Genomic DNA, 25,087 nt, shown 5'->3' with positions numbered 1-25,087 from the left:
AACACAACATAGCTCAATCACCGTTCAGGCCTAGAATACTAGCTTTTATATTTTCGATCCCCACACCCCCCATACAACAGCAAATAATTCCACATATCTCCTGAAAGGTTTCGGTACCGGCATGGCGGCATCAATACTAGCTTTTATCATTCAGCCATTTCTGAACTAAGAAGTGCCTTTGGAAGTAATAAAGGAAGGAGTGATAGATACACCAATCAGGCTTTCCGGAATTTTGTCTCTATTATTCTTGATTATCTATTACCAAATCCCATGAATTTAGTCATACATCAACTTTAAAGAGGAGATAAATAATATCCCGAGAACACAAAATCTACAAGTAACTTCTATTTTCTAAGTGGGGGTGTCATAAAAGAAGATCACTGCAGTACCTGGGAAGATACATCTTTCAGGCCAGGAAGTAGTGTAAAACAACAGACCAATTTATGTCAGTAGTTTAATCCATCCAACAGATGTAACCTGCAAAACCCCCAAGTTCAACTAGTATGTATTCTGTTTCATTTGATTGTCTGTTTGTAGATTGAGGTTGGATATCCTGAAATCTTGCCAGGACAATTTTTGTATGTGAAGGAGAACATAATGTAACATCCACGATTATTAGCTGACACCTGGCTGAATCATAGGGAAGAAGGTCCAGCCATTGCGAGTTCCAGCTTCCTTTGCGACAACCTTCTCGTTTGCCCACCAGTCAGAGCTCACAGGGGGCTTATCGGATGTTTCTTCATCTGCATTGACAAAGTTAAATTCTTTGACCGAGCCGATAGAAGTAAGGGACGGCTCTTGCCCATGTTCTTGCTTCGATTCCAACTTGTTAATCTGTGAAGCTTTGTTGATCTCTGTACTGGAAGGTTTCTCATGACAGTCGATTGAGTTCTCTGCTGCATTGGAATGGCAATCTCTTTCATTTGTAACTCTCGCTATTGTTCTGTCTAATAGAGGCTCTGCTGTAGATTCTACTGATGCCAGATGATCCATTCCCATACGGTTGGTACCCACTTTTGCAGTTAACTCAAACGATACCCTGTGACCAATGACAATGTCATCATTTTGGGACCCATTGTCCGAGTTTGCAAGTGACGCAACCTCCGAAATCTGATTCTCCAGATGGAAATTGTCTCCGGAAGGTGGTGTCACGGGATCTGGTGTTATGGAGCCAGAACCTTGATGTGGCCCCCAATTGCGTGTAGAGAACCTATCAATACTCCAGAGCTTAGGAGGTTCTCCAGTACGAAACTCGAGAAAAGGATGTCCGCCTGAAGTGAACTCGTTATCCAGGAAAGGAGAAGAAGTGCCTGAATTAGAGATCACTGAACTGGGTGATATAAGGTGGCCAACTGGGCTTCCTGGATACAGATAATAGGACTGGAATTCATAGTGAGAAGGTGGAAATTTCTGACTGGCTACACTATTTCTGCAACTTGCATCCAGCGAGGATGTTAGTAGCTGAGCAAATGGCACCTCCGGTGACGAAGGTGTTGTCTGATGCAAAGGTTCTGGAGGGGGAGTAAAGGGAGCAGTGGATGGTTCAGTGGTGAAGGTTGAGAAAACAGGCGGAGAAACTAACTGGGTTTCGTGGGCATAAGGCCCAATGGCAAAGATGGAATTGGGACCAGGGGAATAGACATTTGCAGATAGAGAAGTGAAGGATAAGAATCCTGCTGGTGACTGGGTAGCAGAAGGGGGTTCTGACTGAAGGAATGAAGCAGGGGAAGAGGGAGGAGCGGCGAAGGGTAATACAACAGTAGGCGGATGGGCTGAATTTCCGGTGGAAGCCCCAGCAGTTCCTGACACTGTAGGTTCAGGGACTAAGGCAGAATGGCCAATTCGCTTCCCATTTCTATGAGATCCAAAACACCAATATCCACTCCAGCGAATCCCCCATCTTCTTTTCTGCAATGTGCCCCAGTACAGTTACATATGTAAGCTTGTAAAGAGAAATTTCAGTAAGCTAGCACATACTTTCTGTAGATATATAAATCTTGAAAATGAATATTTAAAAAAAAATAAAGAAAAGAGATATCAACAAAAGGTAGACTTGCACCAAATCATCCAAAGAAACGTAAAAGTTGAAGCAAGTAACAAAATGAAGGCTGAATCCTACACCCCCATGCTAACCACATGCAAGAAACTAAGAAGTCTAGTAACAATTTATATTTACAGTAACAATACGGAGCAGATCAAAAGCATATAAAATTGAGCATGCTGAACGACCCCAACGGCAGAATTTAGTTCTCATGACTGAGATATGAAATAACTTACAGCTATACAACTAAGTTACTTGAAAATCTTCTGATGTATTTTGAACAAAGGAAAAAAGAAAAAACCAAAACACCAACTTAATTTCCTTTTAAACAACCGATGCACCATACTTGCCAGCCAAATATTACCAACATCATTAGAATTACTAAGTAACTCGAGCAACAAAATTGAACTTTCAAAAACTAAGGGTCTCAAGAGAATCAATGGGATAGACAAGACACCTTCTACTCCAACTCATGTTGTAATTGGAAAAGCAGAACCTACTCTGAAAACTTAGCATCTGTTATTTATCAAATTGTGTAAAAAGCTTCTAGTTGATGGATTGTGGGGAAGAGAAATACAGAAAATAAAGAGGGTGCATTTTTTTCTCACTAAAATCCAGTAATATTTGGCTTCCATATAAACAAGAACTAAACACAAGAAAGTACAGATAACATCCAGTGTATCACATCAATGTGCGTGTTGAACAGAAGCAGGACTCGAACAATATAAACTTGAGTCCATGTAGCTATTCAAAATTCCATGACTTAGAAACCAGAAATTGGCTTGATAAGTTGATTTATCTTCGTAATTTATAATAAGATTTACCAGTAAAATGCAAAGTATGACACTTTACTGTGGCTAGCTCAAACTGGGTTATAGGAGTTCCTCGACCATGGACTATTATTCTTTCCAATGAGTCCCAAGGCCAACATTTTCAGTAGAAAAACAAAAAACAAAAACTCAGACTATATTATTTTCTTCTGTTTCAGTACAATTTAGAAATATATCAGTACCCTGCAAATAGTGTTAGTAGACTTGTTGTCTAATCTTTGAGTTTGCAAACTTCACTATTTTAGGCCACAATTCCAAAGCAACTCGTGCAAGAAACAGTAGCAGAAGATTCATTGTCTCATCTTTTGGTTACTTTTAGAAATAAAGTTGATAACTCTCTAACTTCTTTTCCATCCAAAAATTTACAGCCTACAATTCTTGACCAAAAAGTCACAAATGAATCATCTTTTCTATTTTTACTCAATTATCCTTAATTAAACTTATATAGATCATCAACAAACACCACTACAAATACAATAGATCTCAGATTCATTAATAAAAAAAACATAACAGGACAATAAGCAAACTCAACGGATCTTAAAAAAAAAAAAAAAAAAAAAAAAAAGGTTGATGAAGAATTACTTGAGAAGAAGAAGGTTGAACACGAGTTTCAGCACCGATAATAGCTGTTGCAGCAGCATTTACAGTGTCCACACTATTATTATTAACTCTTCTCATCTCTTCAAAAAAATTCTTTCATATCAATGAAGAAGAAGGAACAAAGAAAGAGAGAAAGAGAGAAAGAAGTGAAGAAAATGAGGTTTATATATAAATAAATAAATGAATGAATGAATGAAAGAAAGGAAGAGAAGAAGAATCAAAAAAATAAGCTGTTGTCTCACTAAAAAGACTTTTCTGTTAAATTTGGTAATTACTATTATAAAAGTTAAAAGGTCAAACACGGAATTTAATATTTATCTTTTGTGAATCATTGAATCATCACCTTATGATTTACGCCATTTAGTAGTTTAATCTGACGTGGGAAGTTACGGTGATGTCCCTATTATGGGATGTGACGTAATAGTGTGGCGGGTGGGACCGGAAGTGAGAGATGTGTCATGCTGTTGGTAATTGTAACCGTCTGATATTTAATCACATTGGTCTTGCTGCTATAACTTGGCCAAATTCTGCATGACTTAATTAATTGGATGAATACAAATTGCCGTGTGGGACACTCTTTACTTTGTGCTGGCACGAATTTCTTGTTTCTCACATTAATTGATGAGCACACCCTAGGAAATTAGGAATGATCAGAAGCAGCAGCCCTATCCAAAATGTAGCACCTAGATTATGCAAGGTTCATGGTAGCAGGGTACACCGAATTTACTGCACTATGTTGGTGCCCCCTTTTGACAAAAATAATTTTGAGTAGGAACTAGGAAGTACCATGCTTATAAACTAAAAATTAATGTTTTTATTTTTACTTTTAGGTTAAATTTATAGTGCACAGGTCGTATTATATGCTATTAAATCTGGACCATTCATATAAAAAAATGCGTGTGTATTGCATGGTAAAAATACTTATCTAAAAGCCCACATTACCTGTGCACCATACACCTCACGCACTGAAGACATACTCTTACTTTTAATATTTGACAAAAATGTTTTTTTCTTTCTAAAACGTGAGTCTTCTATTGGTTATGAAACTTTTTAGATAAAGGTCGACACAAGTAAAATGTACAATTTAAGGAAAAACTTCATGACCTTTATGAAATTTTGAATATAATGAAAATCTGAAGTATTTTTTTTTTTCATTTGAGTAGATCGAGAGATTAATCTTTGTCCTAGCAGGGGAACAGAAGGCCATATAATGGGCAAAGAGCATATAAAAGCAAAACTGACTTTGTGCCTATCATTATCTTGATTAGTTCACCTTAAGTACTTTTGTCAATGTGTGCACGTGTGCTGATTCACTTGCTGTGATGAGTAATCTTTCCACAACCCCCTCGTGCGTAAGATAAGGTTTGTCTTCTTTTTATTCTTCTTTTATTTTAACGAACTTGCACGGTTGGTTCATCTTAAGTATCTTATTTTTTTTGACTTGGTGACAATGATATCTCAACACCCCCGGCCACCCTCTTTTTTGGCGCACTTATCTAGCTTCTTTTTGCCATCACACAACACACAAATGTACACAACCCCCCCAACCATAAGCTATGTCTGCGGTCTGTCCTTTAAACCTTGACTGTGGGATTAAACGTTTAACTTTTTTTCACCTCCAAAAATCAATGTAACAAAGGATACAAAGCTAAATAATAGCCTTTACCAAAAACACACTAGCCTTTATACTCTCTAGCCTCTACGTCTAGGGCCTTTATACCACCAAAAACACACGAGCCATGTATGAAATTTTAAGAAAAAACCAACTAAAAAAGGGTAACCAACTTTGCTCGAAAATTCAATTGGGTAATAATTTTTATTTTATTTTGCCGTCAAAAATCCGTTAACAAATCGCATACGTGGCAGTCAAATTTCATCTTATATTTTGAAAAAAATTATTGACACCCCCTCAAAATTAATTAATAATTTAGAATTTCCCCCACTTTCACGTTTGATCTAACGGCTCATATCAAAAATATTTTGATGAATACCAAATTAAAATTGGTCGGTCTAAAGTCATGCTACATGTAACACTGTTTAGCTAGTGCATTAGTTTTGACTTGGTCCTCCACTGGCGGTCATTGCAAGTATAAAAATTGTCGACTCGAAGGCCAAAGAAGAAACTAGATGGACTTCCTTGTACCTAATTGCTACTTATAGAAATTTCAATCACTACTTAGAATTCTCATGATATGGCATCCCCACTAGTGTTTCAAAAAAGCCAGATTGGGAAGCTAGCCCAGAGTATTGTTAATTTCTTTGAATTAGTTGAAAAATTTATGGATAAGTAATTTGGGGAAGAGTGGTGGTGTGCGGGCGGCGGGAATGGTGTCACCATCTATCAATTAAATTTAAAAAGGATCCAAAACGAGAAAGTAGAGGTATTTTGACATTTAAGGGTTAGGCTATCTTGATATTTTATTTTGACACTTTATTTTAACATCTATAATTTAAAATTGAACTGGCACATTAAAATTAAATTAAGGACTGATTTTTTGTAGAGAATATCTTCTTACCATGGATAGAATCTTCACCAAAATTCGTCTCAATTGGATATGTTTAGGTTTATTAAAAAGAGTGTTAAAATTATAGACCATTAGATAAATATGGAATTTAAACACAACCCAACTCAACTTAGATATGTTCATGTTTTGATATTTTAGGGCATCTCCAATGGGGGGTGTAAACCGTATAGAGTGGAAATTTTACACCTCAAATATAAAAAAACTCTCTCCAATGGGGGTCTTAAAATAAAAAGCACACAGTTTTGACAAGATAAAACTCTGACATGTTCATGTTTTTTGAAACTTTTTTATTAACTGAGATCAATAGAGATGAAATCTATTTTTTACAGAATATATATTTATGATAAAATCCACTCTTGGAGTTATATTACACCCCCCATAATGCCCTTATAGAGATGATCTTATTTTTTTATTTTTTTTTTTTTTTTTTTTTTTTTTTTCGATAAAATATTGTGTAAGCTGTGAATGTCAAGATAAAGTGTCAAAATAAGATAGTAGCCTGCCCAATTAACATCCCAAAAGAGAAGGTAAAAACAAACTGCCACCTAAGCACATCTCAATAGGTAGGTTAACAGATTTTCCTGATTGACAAATTTACTAAGTTCGTTATCTCAATTGATGTAAAAAAAATTGTTATCCCAATTGAATTTTCAGGCAAAGTTCATTACCTTTTTAATTGTTTTTTCAAATTTTAATTACATGTCAGTAATTTTATTAGTGAATGCCGACTGGAGAGTTGGCGGTTAAGTGGTACAGATTAATCACCAATAAAAGAAAATATATGATCTTTCCTTTATAAAGAAAACTCCTTAGGTAACAGTTCCGTTTGGGTTGGCTGGATTTGTGTGGATTTTTGTTTGTCCTAATTTATCCTCATTGATATCTTCTATTTACTACCTCCTATATTACATCTAAGATAAAATCTGATATTTAATAAGCGTACAAATGTCATTAAAAATGTAATTATCTCAAGTCAACAATTTCTGCTGGGGTTTTTTTTATAGATAGTACACACCCGGAGTATGTACATGTGCGCTAGTAAACATAGATAAATGGCGTATCAAAATTATCATTTGATTTTCTTTCCATCCAAATTCATCCATCGTATCTTATTAGCTAGCCGATATATTTCTATTTACATACTACGTCTAATATTTTATTGTGATGTAGCATTTTGTGATGTGCCTTAGTACCTTTAAGTGATTTCGTGTCTCTTTCAAAACCATAACTTTTGTGTCTTGTTAATTCGTCATTTTATGTTGGTAAAGACGTGAAGTCCAGATAGCATCCACCAGACGAGGTCATGCCACCCTAAGCAAGGTGGATAAGCCAACTTAATAAGGTCCTACTAGATATAAACCACACCAGCACATCACGTGTTCAAGTGGGTGTATAGTTTGATTGATTGGGAGAAATCTATTTATTAAAAGGAAAAAGATGCCCCATTGCTAGGGGGTTTTGTTGTGTGTATTTGCTTGGCAATGTGGGTGGTAATGAATTTGGCAAGGGCAGATCGATGATTGACTTGGTTCATGCATTTGGATTTAGTATTTCACACAAGGGAAAATGGGTGATGGTTGAGTGCTGACATGAATTAAACTAGCTACATGGTGGGTTACTACTTACTAATAAAAAACTTGTTTTTTTTTCAATATGATGTGCTCAAGATGTTTTTTTCTCACAACCGATTGGGGGGAATGCTAGTAGGCACTAGACAGTAGCAACTCATGAAAAGTGAGATGCATATATGCCACTTGATTGGAAAACACAACTTTTGCATTGAGATTACAAGAGTACAATTGATATGAAATTTCAAATACAAATATAGTGTTCATTTGGTGATCAGGGGAATACTGGCACAGTGGCTTCCATACTACAAAATATATTAGGCATAGTACAAAATATCGGATATGAATATTTATCGATATTCAATTTCTTGATATGTATCGTGGATATATATTTTTCTTTTAGGATATTTTATATTGTTTCATAGACAAATATCGTAGATATATCTAACATATTGATAAATATCATAGATATTTTTTAATATATAATGATATATTTTTTATATTTAGTTAAAAAAATAATATTAAATATTAAATAAAATTGTTACCTAAACAAAATATCACCAAATATTGATAATATCGTCAATATTTGCAGTTATATATATCTCTAAATATATAACAACATTTATATATCTTTTGATGAAATCTCAATATTTATTGTGATATTTCGTGATATATCATGATATTTTGTGCTGTGATATCAGGATATGGAAAAATATCGATCCATGATTTATGGATATGTATCGTGGATATATCTCCCTCTTTGGAGATATTTGGCATTGTTTCATATGCAAATATCATGAATATATCCAAAATATCGATAAATATCGTAGATATTTCTTAATATATTATGATATATAATTTATATTTATTTTAAATATAATGGTAGATATTAAATAAAATTGTTATCTACACAAAATAATAAAATATCATAAAATATCGCTAAATATCCCCAAATATCGAAATATCATCGATATTTGCAGTCTTATACATCTCTAAACATATCGTGATATTTATATATCGATATTTTGTTAAAATCCCGATATTTATCGTGATATTTTGTAATATGGTGGCGTCTAGGGATATAATATGGGGCGGGCCGTCAATCATGGTCAAATAATGACAGTCGAAGTCGGGGTCTTGGGGATACAAATCCAATTGGTCTCTCGGAAATGGGTTGATGTCATATTTGATAGGGTTATATACTAAACGCATTACTTTTGTATTAATTCTAATTATTAATATTTTGAATGAAAATCATATGGGCAAATGTTATGCATAATATATATGTTATTAGTTATATCCCGCCTAATACTTTATGTTTGTAGATGATATGGTGTGTGGTTACATAAAGATCATATCATCGCATCTTTATAAAGTATAAGAAAACGCTCACAACCTAAATGGATTTGGACAAACCAATGATCTGGTTGTAGTATAATCAATTCATAGTTTATCTTGACTACAAGATTACACTCAAGTACACTTTATTATATTGAGCGACAACAAGTAAAAGTTGTTTATCTTTATATCGACTATATAAGAGAACAAACACCTCATTATTATGGATGATTGTCCTCTTAATCCGGATATAATAACGACACTTACATGCATTGTCACATTCTTTTTTAAATCATCAATGAGTGAGATTCAATTGTGAATCAACAAACTTTAATAGATTGGGTAATGACATTGTATGTAACAATCTTATAAATTATATGAAGAAATCCGTGATACCCGCAGGAAAACCATGAGTGATGATGTCCCTTTGAGCTCGTAAGGATTGTCGTAAACCCCGCAGTGGATTTAATCCGATATGACAATGAAGTTGAGTGGGGTACTACCGACGACAAGAAGTTGATTAATGTAGTTGTCGATTCTACTTGACTTAATTAACGAGCATTTTTCTATCTTTAATCTGGGGGATATCAACAAGCATATAATATGGAGCCCATAAACGTAACACGTAATTTGGGATTAAGTAAAAAACAAAATGGCCCAGATAGGGAATAAGTCATTTGTTGATAAACGCCACGTCTCCTGTTCGGGTAGGAGTGTAATACGGGGCGGGTCGGGTTAATCGCGGGTCAAATAGTGATGGGGTGGGTCTAGGGGATACAAATCCAGTGATCCCCGACGAGGCGGGGCGGGGCGGGTTATTGAAGTGTCATATCTTAGTACTATCACCCGGCTTGTTGGGTCAGCTTACGGGGTGGGTTTTGGGCAGGTCATCCGGGTCGGGTGGAAATTATCGTTTTAACCCAATTTCACCCCAAAAAAACTTTCTAATTCTGTAAGTAATATATTTCTAATTCACAACATAGAAAAAAATGAAATCAATCAATAAAAAATAAACAAAAATAAAAAATAAAAACTTTAATTTGAACCCAAAGCCATATCTGTAAATTTGAATTTTTTTCTCGTGATTTACCATTTGTAAATTGATTATTTTCCATATCATGATAAAATGAATATGGGAGCGATGATCTATAGTACAAAACAATAAAATATAAACTAACAAAATTCGAAATTAATATAAGGATGAATGATTCATCTTTTTCAAAATTCGAAAGGTGAATTTGAACTTTTGATATTTGCCCAATGTTCAAACTTGAATACGTGAAATTGATGTTGAAATCATAAGTTTGTATTCATATATCTCAAATTCCTACAAAAGTTAAAAGAAAATATAAACAAAATACAAAAATATAAGAGTAGAGTCTTGAAATTGTATGGGTTAACAGGGTTGGGTCAACGGCTTTTGACACCGTCTCGGGTTAAAAAAATCTCGGGTTTGAGCATAGAACCTACACCCATAGTCCCACCGCATAAAAACGGTGGCGGGCGTATGGTCTATTTTCGGTCGGTCGCGGGTTTGGGTGGCGGGTGAAGACCAGGTACCCTACCGGATGATGGGTCAACGGTTTTTTTTACACTCCTAGTTTTGGGCGAACATGGGAAGCCCAAGCCCGTCAGGAGGCCCAACCCTAATTTCTCCTCATGGTTCCTGTTGTAGTCTATAAATAGAAACCTCTTTCTCTGGCCGTTTTTCTCAAGGTTTTGCTCAAGAAAAATAGATCCAAAATCGGTTCCAATTTTGTGAGCGAGAGAGGCCAAGAGAGAAAGAAGAGGGTGGTAGATCGTTGCCCACACAACGTCCATTCCATTAATAGGAATACAACAGAAGTTCAAGAGGTTGTTGCTGATTTCATATATCTTATATTCTCAGAGTTATCTTAGCCGATTTACAGGTATGTTTTCCAATCAAAATCGTGAACGCCATTAATTCTGTTGCGCATGATTTTCACGGTTTGTAGAAATTTACATTCTGAAATAACGGTTCCTACAATATCTTAGTACCACCACCCCGCCTAGGGGTCAGCTTACGGGACGGGTTTTAGGTGGGTCATTTGGGTCGGGTGGAAACTGTCATTTTAACCCAATTTTACAAAAAAAAAAAAAAAAAAAAAAAAAATCTTTCTGATTCTGCAATTAATATCTTTCCAATTCACAACATAAAGAAAATTAATGAAATCAATAAATGAAAAATAAATAAAAATGAAAAACTATAACTTGAACTCGAAACCATATATATCTGAAAATTTGAAACTTTTTTATCGTGATTTACCATTTAAAAATTGATTATCTTCCATAACAAGATAAAATGAAGATGGGAGGATCTATAGTACAAAACAATTAAATATAAACTAAAAGAATTCAAAATTAATACAATGATGAATGATTCATCTTCTCCAAAATTCGAAAGTTGAATTTGAACTTTTGATATTTGTCAAATGTTCAAACTATAACATTTGAAATTAATGCTGAACTCATAAGTTTGTGTTCATATCTCTTAAATTTATACAAAAGTTAAAACAAAATATAAACAAAATATAAACAAAATACAAAAATATTGGAGTTAGAGTCTTGGAACGGTGCAAGTCAACGGGGTTGGGTTAACGGCTTATGGGACGGTGTGGGTCGGGCGGCTAGACGGGTCGGGTTTGAGCATGGAACCTACACCCATAGCCCGACCACGTAGAAACTATAATGATCAAGTGTTTTCTTCTAAGATCAGTTGTGAATTGAATAGGTTTGGATTGAATTGATAGTCAGAAAGAAATGAAACGTACTTAATAAGCTTTTATATTCATCATTAATGGCGGTTACAAACTCTCTCTCTCTCTCTCTCTCTCTCTCTCTCTATATATATATATATATATATATATATATATATATATATATATATATATATATATATATATATATATATATATTTCGCTATGGTTTTACAAGTATTTCTGTAATGAATCGAATGTGCCTTCTTTCTCTTGATTATCGGTTTATATAGTCTTCCTGCTATAGTGGTTCCCAATCCTATCCTGACGTGTTTCCATTCTCATTCTTTCTCCTTCATTTTCCTGTTTATTCCTGTAACACATAAACTTATGCGCAAGATACCGACAATCATGTCGATATCTCGAGTTAGTTACGATATACAGGCTGAAATATCGGGTTGACGATATTTGCCCACGATAGAAACAGTGGCGGGGCGGGTCTATTTTCGGGTCGGTGCAGGTTTGGGTTGCGGGTGAAGATTGGGTGATGGATCAACGGTTTTTTACACTCAATTAACAATTTTGATAACTATTAACAATTTATCACTACAACACTAGCATGCCTCACTTAACAATTTTGATAGTTAAGTGAGCGGAGCGAACGTTCTGGGCCAAGAGGGGTATGTGGCCAAAATGTCATTTGGTTGGTTTATGTTTGTCCTCATCTCTTCTCTTCGTCTCCCTCTCCCTCTCCACTCTCCACTCTCCACTCTCCACGCCCTTCCAAGACTCCGCTCACGCCTCTATTGTTGCCTCTATTGTTATGCAGTATACTAGTTTATTATTATTAAAGGAATCTCTATTGGCCGGGGTGTCCCATCGATTCACCACCTGCTATACGCAGATGATCTTGTACTCTTTGGCAATAATGAGCTCAAAGAAGTTAATGAAATGGTCGAGGCTTTGAAGCTATTCTGTCAAGCATCAGGTCATCAAATCAACTTTGAAAAATCTGATGCTTCTTTCAAGATTCATCGCGCGGCGAGAGATTTTAAGCAAAACTCTCGCACAATTTTTGACATCAAAAGACAGCAGCCAATCTCAAACTATCCGGGGAGCCCAACTTGCCTCGTGAGTAACAAGCAAGTCCTTCAACTCCGCTTCTTCCGAGAGACTACAAAATAGACTCGAGGTTATGGAAGCATCTACCCTCTCTCAAAGGTAGATCGACACTTATTAACGCGGTTTGCTCCAATCCCAAATCATCGGATGGGGTTTTAAACTACCGTAAGTGATTACTCATCCCATTGATGTACATCGGCGCATTTTTTTCCGGGATATGAAGTAAACACTAGGAAAGTTCACTTTCGGTTAACCGGGAAGTGATTGAAAAGCCAAAGTTATATGGCGGCCCGAGTCGAAATCTTGACAAGATAAAATCTAGCTCTCCTTGCTAAGAAAGGTGGGAAGTCATTGCAAGCAACATGTCTTTATGGATCGATATTGTCAAGGAAAAATACTTCATGAAATCAAGATTTCTTGACTGTGTCCCAAACCACTTGACTCTAGAGTCCGGAGAGACATCCTAAAGGCCCGCATGATCACTAAAAGGATTGGGATGGGAAATAGGAAATGGTTCGTATCATCAACCTCGCTCACGAAAAGATGGATCCAAAGTAAAGAAGGTATCACGGCTCCAATATACTCCAATCCTACCATCAAACCGATTTTTTCCTCGACCTCATTGATAGCAACACAAGGAAATGGCGCCCAACACTATCTATCACCTGGCGGGCCTAAGATATTTAAACAAATTATCTCCATTCCACTTTTCGCGATACCGAAAACCCGGATGTAAGAGTTTGGGCGAACAATTAATGGAAAATACACGGTGAAATCAGGGTATCAAGCTATAACCATCAACCAAAACCCCGCTCTCTTTGATTGGAGAATCATCTGGAAACTTCGATGCCCCCCGCGAGTAAAGGTATTCCTATTCAATATAGGTTTAAACTTTAACCCAGATTGTGTCTTATGTAAAAGCTACCCAGATACCTCACAACACCTGTTCAAAGAATGCCCTTTCACTCAGACAATATGGAGACTCAGCCCAATCCCCCAAATTGTTAACGCACCCTTCAATGACACACCGCAGAGATGGATATCAAAGACTCAACAATTATTGAGAAATCAACACGAGATATACCCTTGCTATGGAACTCTTTGTAATCATCTGGCTGGAACATCCGGAAGAGCGAAATGAAATGATTTTGAACAAAAAAGGTCACCCTCAAGGCACAATCAAAGCTAGTCTTGTTTTCTCGAGAAGCACAAAGGATGCCCAATCCACTACTCCTTAAACCCAAGAGTCCTAAACAACTCCATCATCTCTGGCTGAAGCCTCATTCAGACCCCATACATACGTACTCTAAACACCGATGGTGCGAGTCACAAAAATCCAGCCCCCGGGTATGGGATGTGTATTAAGGAACTACGACGGGGTTTTATTCTTTTGATCGATGGATTACGCCCCGTTTAACATCTTTCCTAGCGTAAGCGTTGGCCATGAGACTAGGTCTATACCTAGCAATCTCCTATGGCATCACCCACATACATATCCAAAGTGACTCCTGTGCTTTGATCAAGTGCATTAAGGGAGAAGAGGGGATATAGTCCATGGGAGGCAAGTGGGATCATTGAGGATATTCGCCAACTTTTCTCCTTGTTCGAAAACATATCCATCATCCACATATACAGAGAAGGAAATGCAACAGCTGACACACTGGCACAGTATGGCATTTCTTTAGCTCGTCACATGAGCTGGCACGATAGACCTCCAGATATCATATGTAAAGATCTTTTTTTCGACTGTATGGGTATTTCAACGCCCCGTTTAGTTTAAATAATATGAAAATGTTTGAGAAAAAAAATATATAGGGCTACCAACGGCCCAACTTTCTCACTGACCATAAGCGAGCCGCAACAGTCTGGCCCGTGTAACTTGGGCTTCGACTGACTACTTAAGTTGCATGTAACTTTGTAAAGTACGAAAATAACCTCAACAGTCAACATATTCATCTCAGAAACAAGTGAATCTAAGCAACTGAAAAATGGCTTCCACAACTATATCTACTACATCATCATTTCTATACTCAACAACACAGAACAAGAAAAAGACATCATCCCAATTCTCTATCTCAGCTTCTCTACTTGTATCATGTCCTCAAACCACAAATTATCCAATTCCTCAACTGTGTCGTCATGGGCTAGTTACACCATGGACTGGTTTGAAACAACTTGTTGGTGTTTCAGTTAAGCAGAAACATGTAAGGATAGGTATACTTCTTGTTTTTATTATTTCCACTTGGGTATTTCTCCAATTTGTATCTAGAATTGTGATGTTATTTGTGGTGCAGAAAGAAAAGGAAGATGTAAAGGTAAGGTTGTGTATGCATCCTTATTTGGAGTGGGAGCTCCTGAAGCATTGGTTATTGGAGTGGTGGCTTTGTTAGTATTTGGTCCTAAAGGTCTTGCTGAGGTTAGTTTAATTACTTATCTCCATATGAGAGCATCGTGGCATTTTCATTTATACGCGCAAAACCCGTTTGCCTTGTTCATGGCGTAGGACCACATTAAGACATTGTCAAGGGAAGAAAATAATTGAAAGTATGCATTAGTTTCAAGCAGTGCTTATACACGTTTACATTGGTGGAAGGCACAACTAACAACATATTGAGTATGATTTGTGAGCAAGAGACCTTCTAAATTGAGTTGTGTATTTGTAGGTAGCACGGAATTTGGGGAAGACTTTACGTGCTTTCCAACCAACAATCAGAGAGCTCCAGGTCGGTGCAAATTTCAGTTTAGCTCATGTCTCAAATATTATGAAGACGCAGTGTTGACACGCTAATTACCATTTTGAGTCAGGACGTTTCGAGGGAATTCAAGAGCACCCTTGAACGGGAGATTGGTCTCGATGATATTCCACCTTCAATGGAAAATACTAGAAGCTCTAGAACCTCCTCCTCTTCTGAGAGTTCTCAGACCACACTCGATCCAAGTAAGTAATCACTACAGATATCTCATTGTTAGTTTGTTTATTTTTAGATTAGCATGCCAAATTAGAAACATTGACGCCTCAGGTTTCATTTGTGCATTTTGTTAACAGAGAGTTCATTAATTTTATGAAAAGGTACGTTTCAATATGCATGATTTTCCAGAACATGACACAATTAAAACAGAACTTGTCATTTTGCCAAACATTTAAACAAATCACAGCGAACAGCCGTATAGGACCGAGTACACTTCCCTAAGACATGTGAGTTAATGTATTTTCTGCTTTTAATATCGCTTCTTTTTTTTTCTTTTTTTTTTTTTTTTTGTGTTAATGTTTTAGATGGTACTCCGCTTACAAAGGAGCCATATTCCACCGAAGAGTACTTAAAGACCACAGAAGAGCAGTTAAGAGCTTCAGGTCAACAGCAGACACCACCTCAAGATCAATCTGAAAGTCAGTCACTGGTTGAAGGTGTGTAATTTTGTATGACTTGTCATTAAACCATCTGTCCAAGCATCCTAAAACGTAAATCTTCATTTTCTTTGTTCATAAGAAAATTAACCTGAGGAAAATACACATGATTATCATTTTCATTACCTAGACACTGGAAAATCAAGTAGCTCCCAGATATTGCCTAAGCAATGTAATAGCTCAATGGTAATTCATTTGATTCACATACTTTTACAAATAGCAAAACCCTTTGAAACAAATAACAAGATTTGGATTCCCAAGACTTGCTTTCATCCATAACTGAAAGTCTTGGTTGAAGTGTAATGCCATTGATATAACCACATCCGATGACTTTAAGATAATGTCGTAATACATAACTCCCCTCCAACGCCCATAACTGGCTTTATTAATTTGGTTTCAGTATATGGTTTTGCTTGGTAGAAAGCATAAAAGTAAAGCGCATATTTTGATATGTCAAATTTTGTGTTTAAGAGAGTTTGGGAAAAAGACTACACTTGGTATTGAAAGTTATGACATGGGGGTCAAGTTTGATCAACTTTTTGTTGCTTGGTAGCAGCAGTGGCGTTATCATTTGAGTTTTTGTCAGTTTAAACTCCACACAAGCCCCCTTTAATTTGGTAGTGGGACGCTAGGACTACCTACGAAGAGAAAAAAATAATCAGTTGTAACATGTACAGTGGGCTCTAGGTTCACCACAAGCGCTTCGCTCCTAATGCCTCTTAGGCTCTCGCCTTGGCGTACCTAGGGCCACCTAGGCCCATCGACTAGCCCGTAGGCTCACCTCCAGTGCCTAGTTTGCCCCTGCGTCTTTATTGAAGTCACTCCCATTACTCTCATTTTCTTCTCTTTTCCACCCTGTGTGCCTTTAAAGTTTGTTACCATTCTTACGACAAATGTGGTTAAGTGAAACATTTTCTCAACCATGAGGACCCTGAGACCCCTTATTCAGGCAGTGTTAGAATCCCTGATGATATTTTCTTAAATCCTACCCTGCACCAGCTCAGATGTGTCCATCATTCTCCATTGGATGACAAAAGCATCCTCACTATGGACTTCTCTGAGCTAGTCAGTGGTACATTTTGAGGCGGTGTTAATCACTAAATGTTGTGTTTGAAATTGGCATATATGCCTGGATAGCATTAAGTAGTTCAGTGTTAGTACTTGATCATTCAGACAGTCACATTTCTCTCTTTTTCTTCTATTTATTGGTGGATAAGTGGATAACCCGATTATTTATGTGAGATTGCACATTATTTACCCTGCTGCAGCAGTCATGGTAAAACTGCAGGATGATCCTTTTTTGTCTCATTTTTTTTCAGTCATAAGATAGCCATGCGCATCCTTGTTTACTGACCCTCTGATTTGTCTTTGAAATATTGAAGAAAATAATGAAATCTTTTGTACACTCAAAACAATAAGTTTTGTTATTTTTTCAGATGATGCTTTACCAACAAAGAAACCATTTAACATTGGAGAACTCCTTGTGGAAGCACAGATACAATCATCCCTTGCTGCGCAAAAGCAAAAGCAGACAGTCCCTCAAGAAGCCCAGTCTGAACTTGAGCCTCAGCCTAAAGGTTTGTGATCCTCCCACAACTTGCCATTTTCAATTTTGTTTTATGTTATCGTTAGATTAAGTCTATGTAACTCAGTGTCAACCTACTGAACCAGAAGGAACACCAACGTCTCCACCAAAGAAGCCTGATAGCGAGATATGACATATCTTCTATACACCAATGCGCCTGAAGAAATGATTTTATATAACCATTTATTGGATGTAAACACCAATTCCTCTGGAGAAAGCTTTATGGATTCAAAAGGCCAGAGGCCATGCGAGGTCGTGAGTTTTGTACTGAGCTCTTTTAGGTGATAAGTCTGTTGTATGTCAAGAAGCGTTAAAATAGAAGTAGGACAGTAATGCCTGACTAAATTATACTGTAAGCATCCCCCTTCTTATGAATTAGAGGCTTTGTTTGTTAGCTTCATTACTCGATGCAGAAGAACATTGTAGTGCCCTAATTGTAAGATTTTACATATCCAGATTCCAGACACATCTTTCGATGAAATCACAGGTACTCAATGTATGCTCTCAACTGAAATGGCCCGTTCTAGCCTATATAATGAGAACAAAATAATGAAACTTTCCGGAATTTTGTATAACCATCATGGTGAGATGTGAAAAAAATTATAATGATCCAAGTCTCTTTCTTTGTGAAACCCATTGTCATGGCGTTCGGTGACATGGACTTGCAGTCTGCCACGTTCAGAGAAGCCAGAGTCGCAATCCATCTCAAAACTTTAGTATCTGGCGCAAATCGGGGGTCTCAATTGAATCTGCAACGTTCTGAAAAGGCAATGGCAACGTGAAAGGGCGGGTTTACTTTTGAAAACAGTCATGCTGCATTGCTGCTTGACAAATCAATAAATTACCAACTTTTGACATAAAAAATGATCATAAGAATTAATCTCAACTAATTTTTATTTAGGTAGTGGTGCTACAAACCAGATAGTGATTCGGACAGATAAGTGAGTCCAACTTGCTTTTTAGGTCAATTTATATTTTATACTATCAATATTATTTTCCAGATAACAGCAAGCCCTTGGAGCATCAGTCAACCATCAATGATCAACACTATGTCTTCTCTAGTTCATCTCACTCCTTGCAATGCCGTGCTCAAGGAACATTTTTCCATTAGGTATGAACTTCACCAAAATGTGAAGAGGAAAAAAAATCGCAGATATATATTAAGTTCTATTGCACACCTAGTCACTCACTTCGATGCTGTACCATGAATGAAATGGAGTCCATTTACCACTACATTTTTTTTTCATCTGACCGTAGTGTACTCTTCTGTTTTTTTTTTGGTAGATAAAAATGTGTTGGCAAGCCTGTTTTTAAAGAGATCAATAACTGTGTACTCTTCTGTTGATATAACAATCTGCTCTTTCTACTTAAGTTCGTTAAAGGAATGCTTCCTTTACATTTCTTTGGTTTATAATCTCTTCTTCTTTGTAATTAGCAAATTTACTTATCAAAGATTTATGTATTTTAGGCAAGTTTTATTTGATGGGCAATGGCTAAAGTTTTAAAGACAAACGCAAGAGGTATTCTTCTTTGTAATGCAGATTGTATGGGAAAAGAGAGCCTAGGCCAAAATATCCATGTTGTCTACAGATGAATATATCTCAGAAAATAATTGTCTCGGTTTCACCAAATTCTAATAGGCAAATTGGCATATTTCACCCTCGAACTTGTCAAGTTTTACCACTTACCCCCCTAAAGTTCAGTTTAGGCAATTTTAACCCTCAGACTTGTAAAACGTATCCACCTTCATATTTCGGTTCATTTCCTCGCACCAAGAGTGACGGGATTAATTTTTTTCTTACGTGGAATTTCTAATTTTGAGATGTATCAAATTCTTGCACACTCGGACACTCGGTCAAGTCAAGTCAACAAAGACATGAGAAAATCACGTGACCTACCAACAAAACCACTTTCGCCAAGACAAAAAATTATTCCCTCTCAGTTTTTCTATCCCCAAATCCCCAAATACCTAATTTGAAACCCTAATTCACAAATTTTCAAATTGAAACCATGGAAAATCTAAATTGAAACCCTAGTTCAGTTTGTTGCTCAAACTCATCATTTCTTGCTCAAACTCTTCATTGTTGCTGCTCAAACTCATCATTTATACTCAAATTCTAGATGTCTATGTCTAATTCTACCACATCTGTGAACTCTCGAGGCAACTCCCGATTCCGAACCGTTTGCTATTGTGGACTTGAACCCAAGTTATGGATTTCTCAGACGCCAACGAACCCCGAAAGAAGATTTGTTGGGTGTAGAAAGTTTCCACACCCAGAAAGGTGTTTATTCTTTGTCTGGGCTGATCCACCGGCAGGGAATGGTCATGAAGTGATTATTGCAGAATTGAAATTGCGAATTGAGAGCTGAAATTACAACCCGAAGAAGAAGAACGAGAAGAAGAAATGGATTATAGTGTTTGTTTTTGCTTACTTGTTGTTGTCCTGGTTGAAGTGAATTGTATCGACTTTAAAGATTGAATGTATTGACTGGTTGAAGTGATTTTTGAGATGTCTTTGGAAGTATGTTTTATGCAAACCTTACTCGTTGAGTTTTTAGATGATATGTGGATGTGAACCATTCTGAGTAGAGAGCATTAAGAGTCGGTAGTGTCCGCTTTTGTTCAATGAAACAAGCTATAGATGATGAGAGCATTAGTGTCTATTTATCAATTTGTTCGAATGAAAAACAAACCAAATTTGTGCCTCCTCGCCGTTCAAATGAGATAGACATCACATTCCACATTATAAACTTAGAATTGAGCAAATTGAATGGTAATCTTTTCCAGAGCAACATAACTTAAAGGCACGAGCAACAGAGAAACATAACTTAAAGGCACGCGAGCAATAGAGCAACATAATACATAACCAAAATAATCGACAATTGTTCCAACAGAGCAACATAACTTAAACAGAGAAACATAAAATAGCTTTGTTCCAAAATACTGAGCAATATTAAACATATCAACATCAAACAACTTTGTTCCAAAATACGTAACCAAAATCCCAATTCCCTACCGACAATACTAACAATGCCTCTTGACATAACCAAATTAAATAGAGGTGTTATATCCTCCAATTGGTCTTGGTCTTATTGCCCGCCACGAGGCTTAATACCCAAAGTCTTTGTTGATCTTGTATTCTTGGATGGACTGAATCAAGAATCACGACCGGTGTTGATGCACTTTTCTAGTAGGAGCTTTAGGTGCGACTAATGTTTTACATCCCTGCCGGAGTGCGGTGATGTTTTTCCTCGCGGGCTTTAGGTGCGATCTTGGTGGACTTGTATCTAAAATCACAGCTTTGCCTTTGGGTTGTTTACCTTTGGGTCTTTGTGATGCTTGTGTCTCAAGAAGAGCAGTTGATGACCTTGTATTCTTGGTAGGACTTGTAGCAAGAATCACAGCTTTGCCTTTGGGTTGTTTACCTTTGGAGTGCGGTGATGCTTGTGTCTCAAGAAGAGCAGGTTGATGACCTTGTATTCTTGGCGGACTTGTAGCAAGAATCACGGCTTTGCCTTTGGGTTATTTACCTCACGGGTGTAGATGATGCGATTGTGAAGCAACAACCTGGATTTGATGGTTCTCGTCATAGTTGGGACCTACAAATATGACATGTGTGTATATGTATGAAGTATACAAATTAAAAACAAAACCAATAAACAGAGCAATACCACATTTTACCAATAAACAGAAAGCAAGACCATACCACATTCTCTTATACTTTTAAGTCTCCCTCTTATAAATGTAGTGTTATCGGCTTTCATTTTTAAAAGCTCTAAGCCGCTTTACTTTTTAAGTCTCTGCTTTCTCTTAAACAAGTTATAAATTTCTGATTTCTAGCTTAACTTTAATTTTCTACACATAGCAAGTTAGGCTATATATGGCAAAGCATTACCGTGAAGTAGAGACAAATAAAGGAGTTGTAAAGGAAGTACTAAGAAGTTGTAAAAGAGAAGAAAGAAGTGTACTTTCGAGAGACAAATAAAGGAAGTACATGATACTACTAGAAATAGAGCAATACCATATCATTCTTGGATCTGCTTTTAGGATTTGTTTTACTTTGAGGTGGAGCTGTTGTACTTGGAGGTGCATTACTTGGAGCTGCTGTACTTGTGGGGGTACTTGGAGGTGGAGTTGTTGTACTTGGAGCAGCTGTACTTGTGGGGGCACTTGGAGGTGGAGTTGTTGTACTTGTGGGGGCACTTGAAGGTGGAGTTGTTGCACTGGAAGGTGGAGCTGTTGCACTTGGAGATGCAGTACTTGGAGCTGCAATACTTGGGGCCTACAAAAAAAACATTGTTGACCCAAAAGTAAACAAATTAAACATCATATGTTTAAAGATAAGAATGGCATTATTGATACCTGTTTCTTCTTTGATCTCTTTTGTGGTGGTGCACTTGTGTTCCCCTCTTTGTTTTTTCTTTTCACCTTCGAGTAGATATAAATATCCAAAATAACCCAAACAACAATATAAGTCAATAATGTAAATATCCAAAATAAAAATAGAAATAATAAAATAACCACTTACAGTCAATTTAGGTTGCCTTTGAGTTGGTGCAATAGGTTCTTCGCATCCTTTCTTGTTATGCCCCATCTCCTTACAGTTAGAGCACCTCATATGTTTCCCTCTCCTTGAAATTTGTGGTCCCTTCTTTGGTGACTCATGTGGGTCCTTCCTCCTATTTCTTTTGGGTCTACCAGGCATTCTTTTGCCTTTGGAGGCAACAATTTTATACATTTGGTCTTCACCCATTGTACTTCTCCATTCAAAGGTTTTATATGTTCTTCATAAGCATGATTAACTGTCTCAACCTTATACCATGGCTGCACAAAAATTGTCCACCCTCTTGGTAGCTTTAAAGATGGCAGAAATTGCATGACAACATGGAATCCCAAAGAAGAATCCACTCTCTCAAATCCTCTTTCTTAGGTCAACTTGAATATCCATCATTCCCATTACTAACCTGAAAATCTTCAGCCCCATGGTATATGCACAACCAGGACTTGCCATCTTGTTTTCTTCAATAGTTTTCCTAATTCTTGGAGCAAACACATCACCCACTTCTCGTGCATTGCTTCCCTCTTTTTTTTGCATCCTGTTTTACTATATAAATCTCGATGTCCTCCAACATATGAATTAAGGGCTTGAGCCTTGCTCTAATAATACAACTATTAAAACACTCACTCATATTGTTCTCAACTGCATCACAATAAGATGTATCCAACTGAAAAGCTTTACACCACTGTTCTGGATTTTATTTGGTCCTCAAGTACTCTTTCGCATCACCGACACTAATTCAATCCTTTTCATGTTCCTCTCATAAACTGGAATGGTGGTACTTCTAGCAGTCATCCAAAAAATTCCTTTTAACATAGAACCATTAAATCTCTTCCTAAAATTGGCATATACATGCCTTGCACAACACCTCGTGTTACGCCAATGGCAAAAGTGTGTGCACTTTGCATCAACCAACCCCTACGTTTGTCGATATAATAGTCCACCCAAACCCATCTCGCCACACCAATGTCATGAACCAACAAATTCACAAACCGAACCAAGAATCTTTGTTTTCACCCTCAACTACAGCCCCATGCAATTGGATACATTTGATTATTCCCATCCCTACCTACAAATTTGTCAACAATTCACCCTTTATATAACCCTTCAAAAACAACCATCCAACCCTATCACAGTCTACAATGCACCCATCCCTTTTTTAGAGCATCTAGGCATACATAAAACCTTCTAAAATATTTTGGTGAATTAAGCTCATTTGTAGCACTTTCACCCTCGCGACTCTAACAAGACTACTCCGGATTTCTTGTCGAAGAACTCATGAGCATAATCATAAACCTTGGCATAGTGATCTATCATAACTGAATCCCTCTCCCCAATGCAAACTTCTTAGCTCGGAACATTGATTCAATGAAACATTGATTGCATATGTATGCAAAATGTAAGCAACAAAGTCCTCTAGCTTCCACCTAGGGTTGGCAAGGATTTGAGTCTTGTACTTCTTAGAAAGCCATCTAGCATTGCAAAATTTGGCATTGAAATCCCTATTACATTCATGCAAATCATTTAGTGATTTAATCGCACCTACACTCAACTTGCATTGACCTGGCATGACATCTCCATTTACATCCTTCACCACAAATAGCGGTTACCCCGCTTGATTCATTCTTTATAAACTTAATTGGGTAACCATTTGCCACTCCATAATCTCTTAGACAGTCCTTGAACTCATCTTTACTTGTAAACCTCATACCCAAAGCAGTTCAATTGCAAACATATTTGTCTTTGTATTAAATGTGGGCCAACTCTTCTTTTTTCTTTCTACAAACCTCCGGGTTCTATCTTTGCTTCATCTTCTTCATCACTCTCGATGGGTCAGTAATCTCCATCTTCTCCATACTCACCGCATACCCCCATTAGTGCTCTGTTTCTTCGACAATGCCACATCGGGGGAGGAGCACTAGTCCCTTCACCATTTATGTCATCTCTGCAGCGGCTTTGACTAGCCCCCTTCACCATTTTCATCTATGTTCTCCCCTTTTACACTTCTTCATTTCAACCCTCATATGCCTAACCTCAAGTAACTCTTCATCACTCACATTGTCTATACTACCAACTTCACTTTCAAAGATCACTCGAGAAGCACTATCATCACTAGCATCGATTGCTTGTGTATAACATAAACTTCTATGTTCCCAAATACATCAGCTTCTTTTACCATTGAGCTTACATCACTATCAGTCCTAAGTGGCCTTAACCCATTTTCTAATTCCACCCCAGGAGTGTTAAATAAAATTTCAGCTATACTACTAGGAGGATAACCAAAATCCTTTACCATATTTCTGAGATAAAGGTATGTCATTTTAGCATTCATATCTTCATAAGAACAATTCGTTTCTCCCCCATCATATTGCAAATTGGGGCTACGCACAAAAGTCCCACCATGATGTACGCTTAAGATAAAAAAAAAAAATCCACTGCATTTAAGTAATGAAATTAACATCAGAAGATGCACAATTAACATTTATATAACGCAAATTACTATGGACATATCATAGAATCAAACATTTACTTACTTCAGTGTATTCAACAAAAACATCTAAAATTTGAGCAAAGAACAATGAAGAGTTTGAGCAACAACAAAGGAACTAGGGTTTCAATTTAGATTTTCCATGGTTTCAATTTGAAAATTTGTGAATTAGGGTTTCAAATTAGGTATTTGGGGATTTGGGGATAGAAAATACGAGAGGGAATAATTTTTTGTGTGCGCGTGACATCTAAAATTTGAGCAGCAACAATGAAGAGTTTGAGCAGAAATGATGAGTTTGAGCAACAACA

General features: G+C 36.9%; 2 protein-coding genes across 4 annotated transcripts; one reads left to right on the top strand and one right to left on the bottom strand.

Moving 5' to 3' along the window:
* Positions 1-221: 221 nt before the first annotated feature.
* On the bottom strand, positions 222-3,722 carry LOC147513512 (hydroxyproline-rich glycoprotein family protein). The gene is made up of 2 exons (XM_086596585.1): positions 3,454-3,722; positions 222-1,908 (listed from the first exon to the last, which is right to left on the bottom strand). The coding sequence occupies exons 1-2, from the start codon at positions 3,547-3,549 to the stop codon at positions 616-618; spliced, it is 1,389 nt and encodes a 462-aa protein (XP_086452711.1). The 5' UTR covers positions 3,550-3,722; the 3' UTR covers positions 222-615.
* Positions 3,723-14,663: 10,941 nt separating this feature from the next.
* Positions 14,664-18,213, top strand: HCF106 (Bacterial sec-independent translocation protein mttA/Hcf106). 3 transcript variants are annotated; one of them, XM_086596578.1, is made up of 7 exons: positions 14,664-14,955; positions 15,036-15,157; positions 15,405-15,464; positions 15,547-15,679; positions 16,016-16,147; positions 17,584-17,724; positions 17,800-18,213. In XM_086596578.1, the coding sequence occupies exons 1-7, from the start codon at positions 14,730-14,732 to the stop codon at positions 17,811-17,813; spliced, it is 828 nt and encodes a 275-aa protein (XP_086452704.1). In that variant the 5' UTR covers positions 14,664-14,729; the 3' UTR covers positions 17,814-18,213. The 3 variants fall into 3 exon arrangements, with proteins under 3 accessions (XP_086452704.1, XP_086452703.1, XP_086452702.1); XM_086596577.1 differs by having other exon boundaries at positions 14,665-14,955; positions 17,822-18,213; XM_086596576.1 differs by having other exon boundaries at positions 14,666-14,955; positions 17,819-18,213.
* The last annotated feature ends 6,874 nt before the right edge of the window (positions 18,214-25,087 follow it).

The sequence above is a fragment of the Coptis chinensis genome, chromosome 3 (assembly GCF_015680905.1).
Source record: "Coptis chinensis isolate HL-2020 chromosome 3, ASM1568090v1, whole genome shotgun sequence".
Taxonomy (NCBI): domain Eukaryota; kingdom Viridiplantae; phylum Streptophyta; class Magnoliopsida; order Ranunculales; family Ranunculaceae; genus Coptis; species Coptis chinensis.
This window is presented reverse-complemented; position numbering and strand designations above follow the sequence as displayed.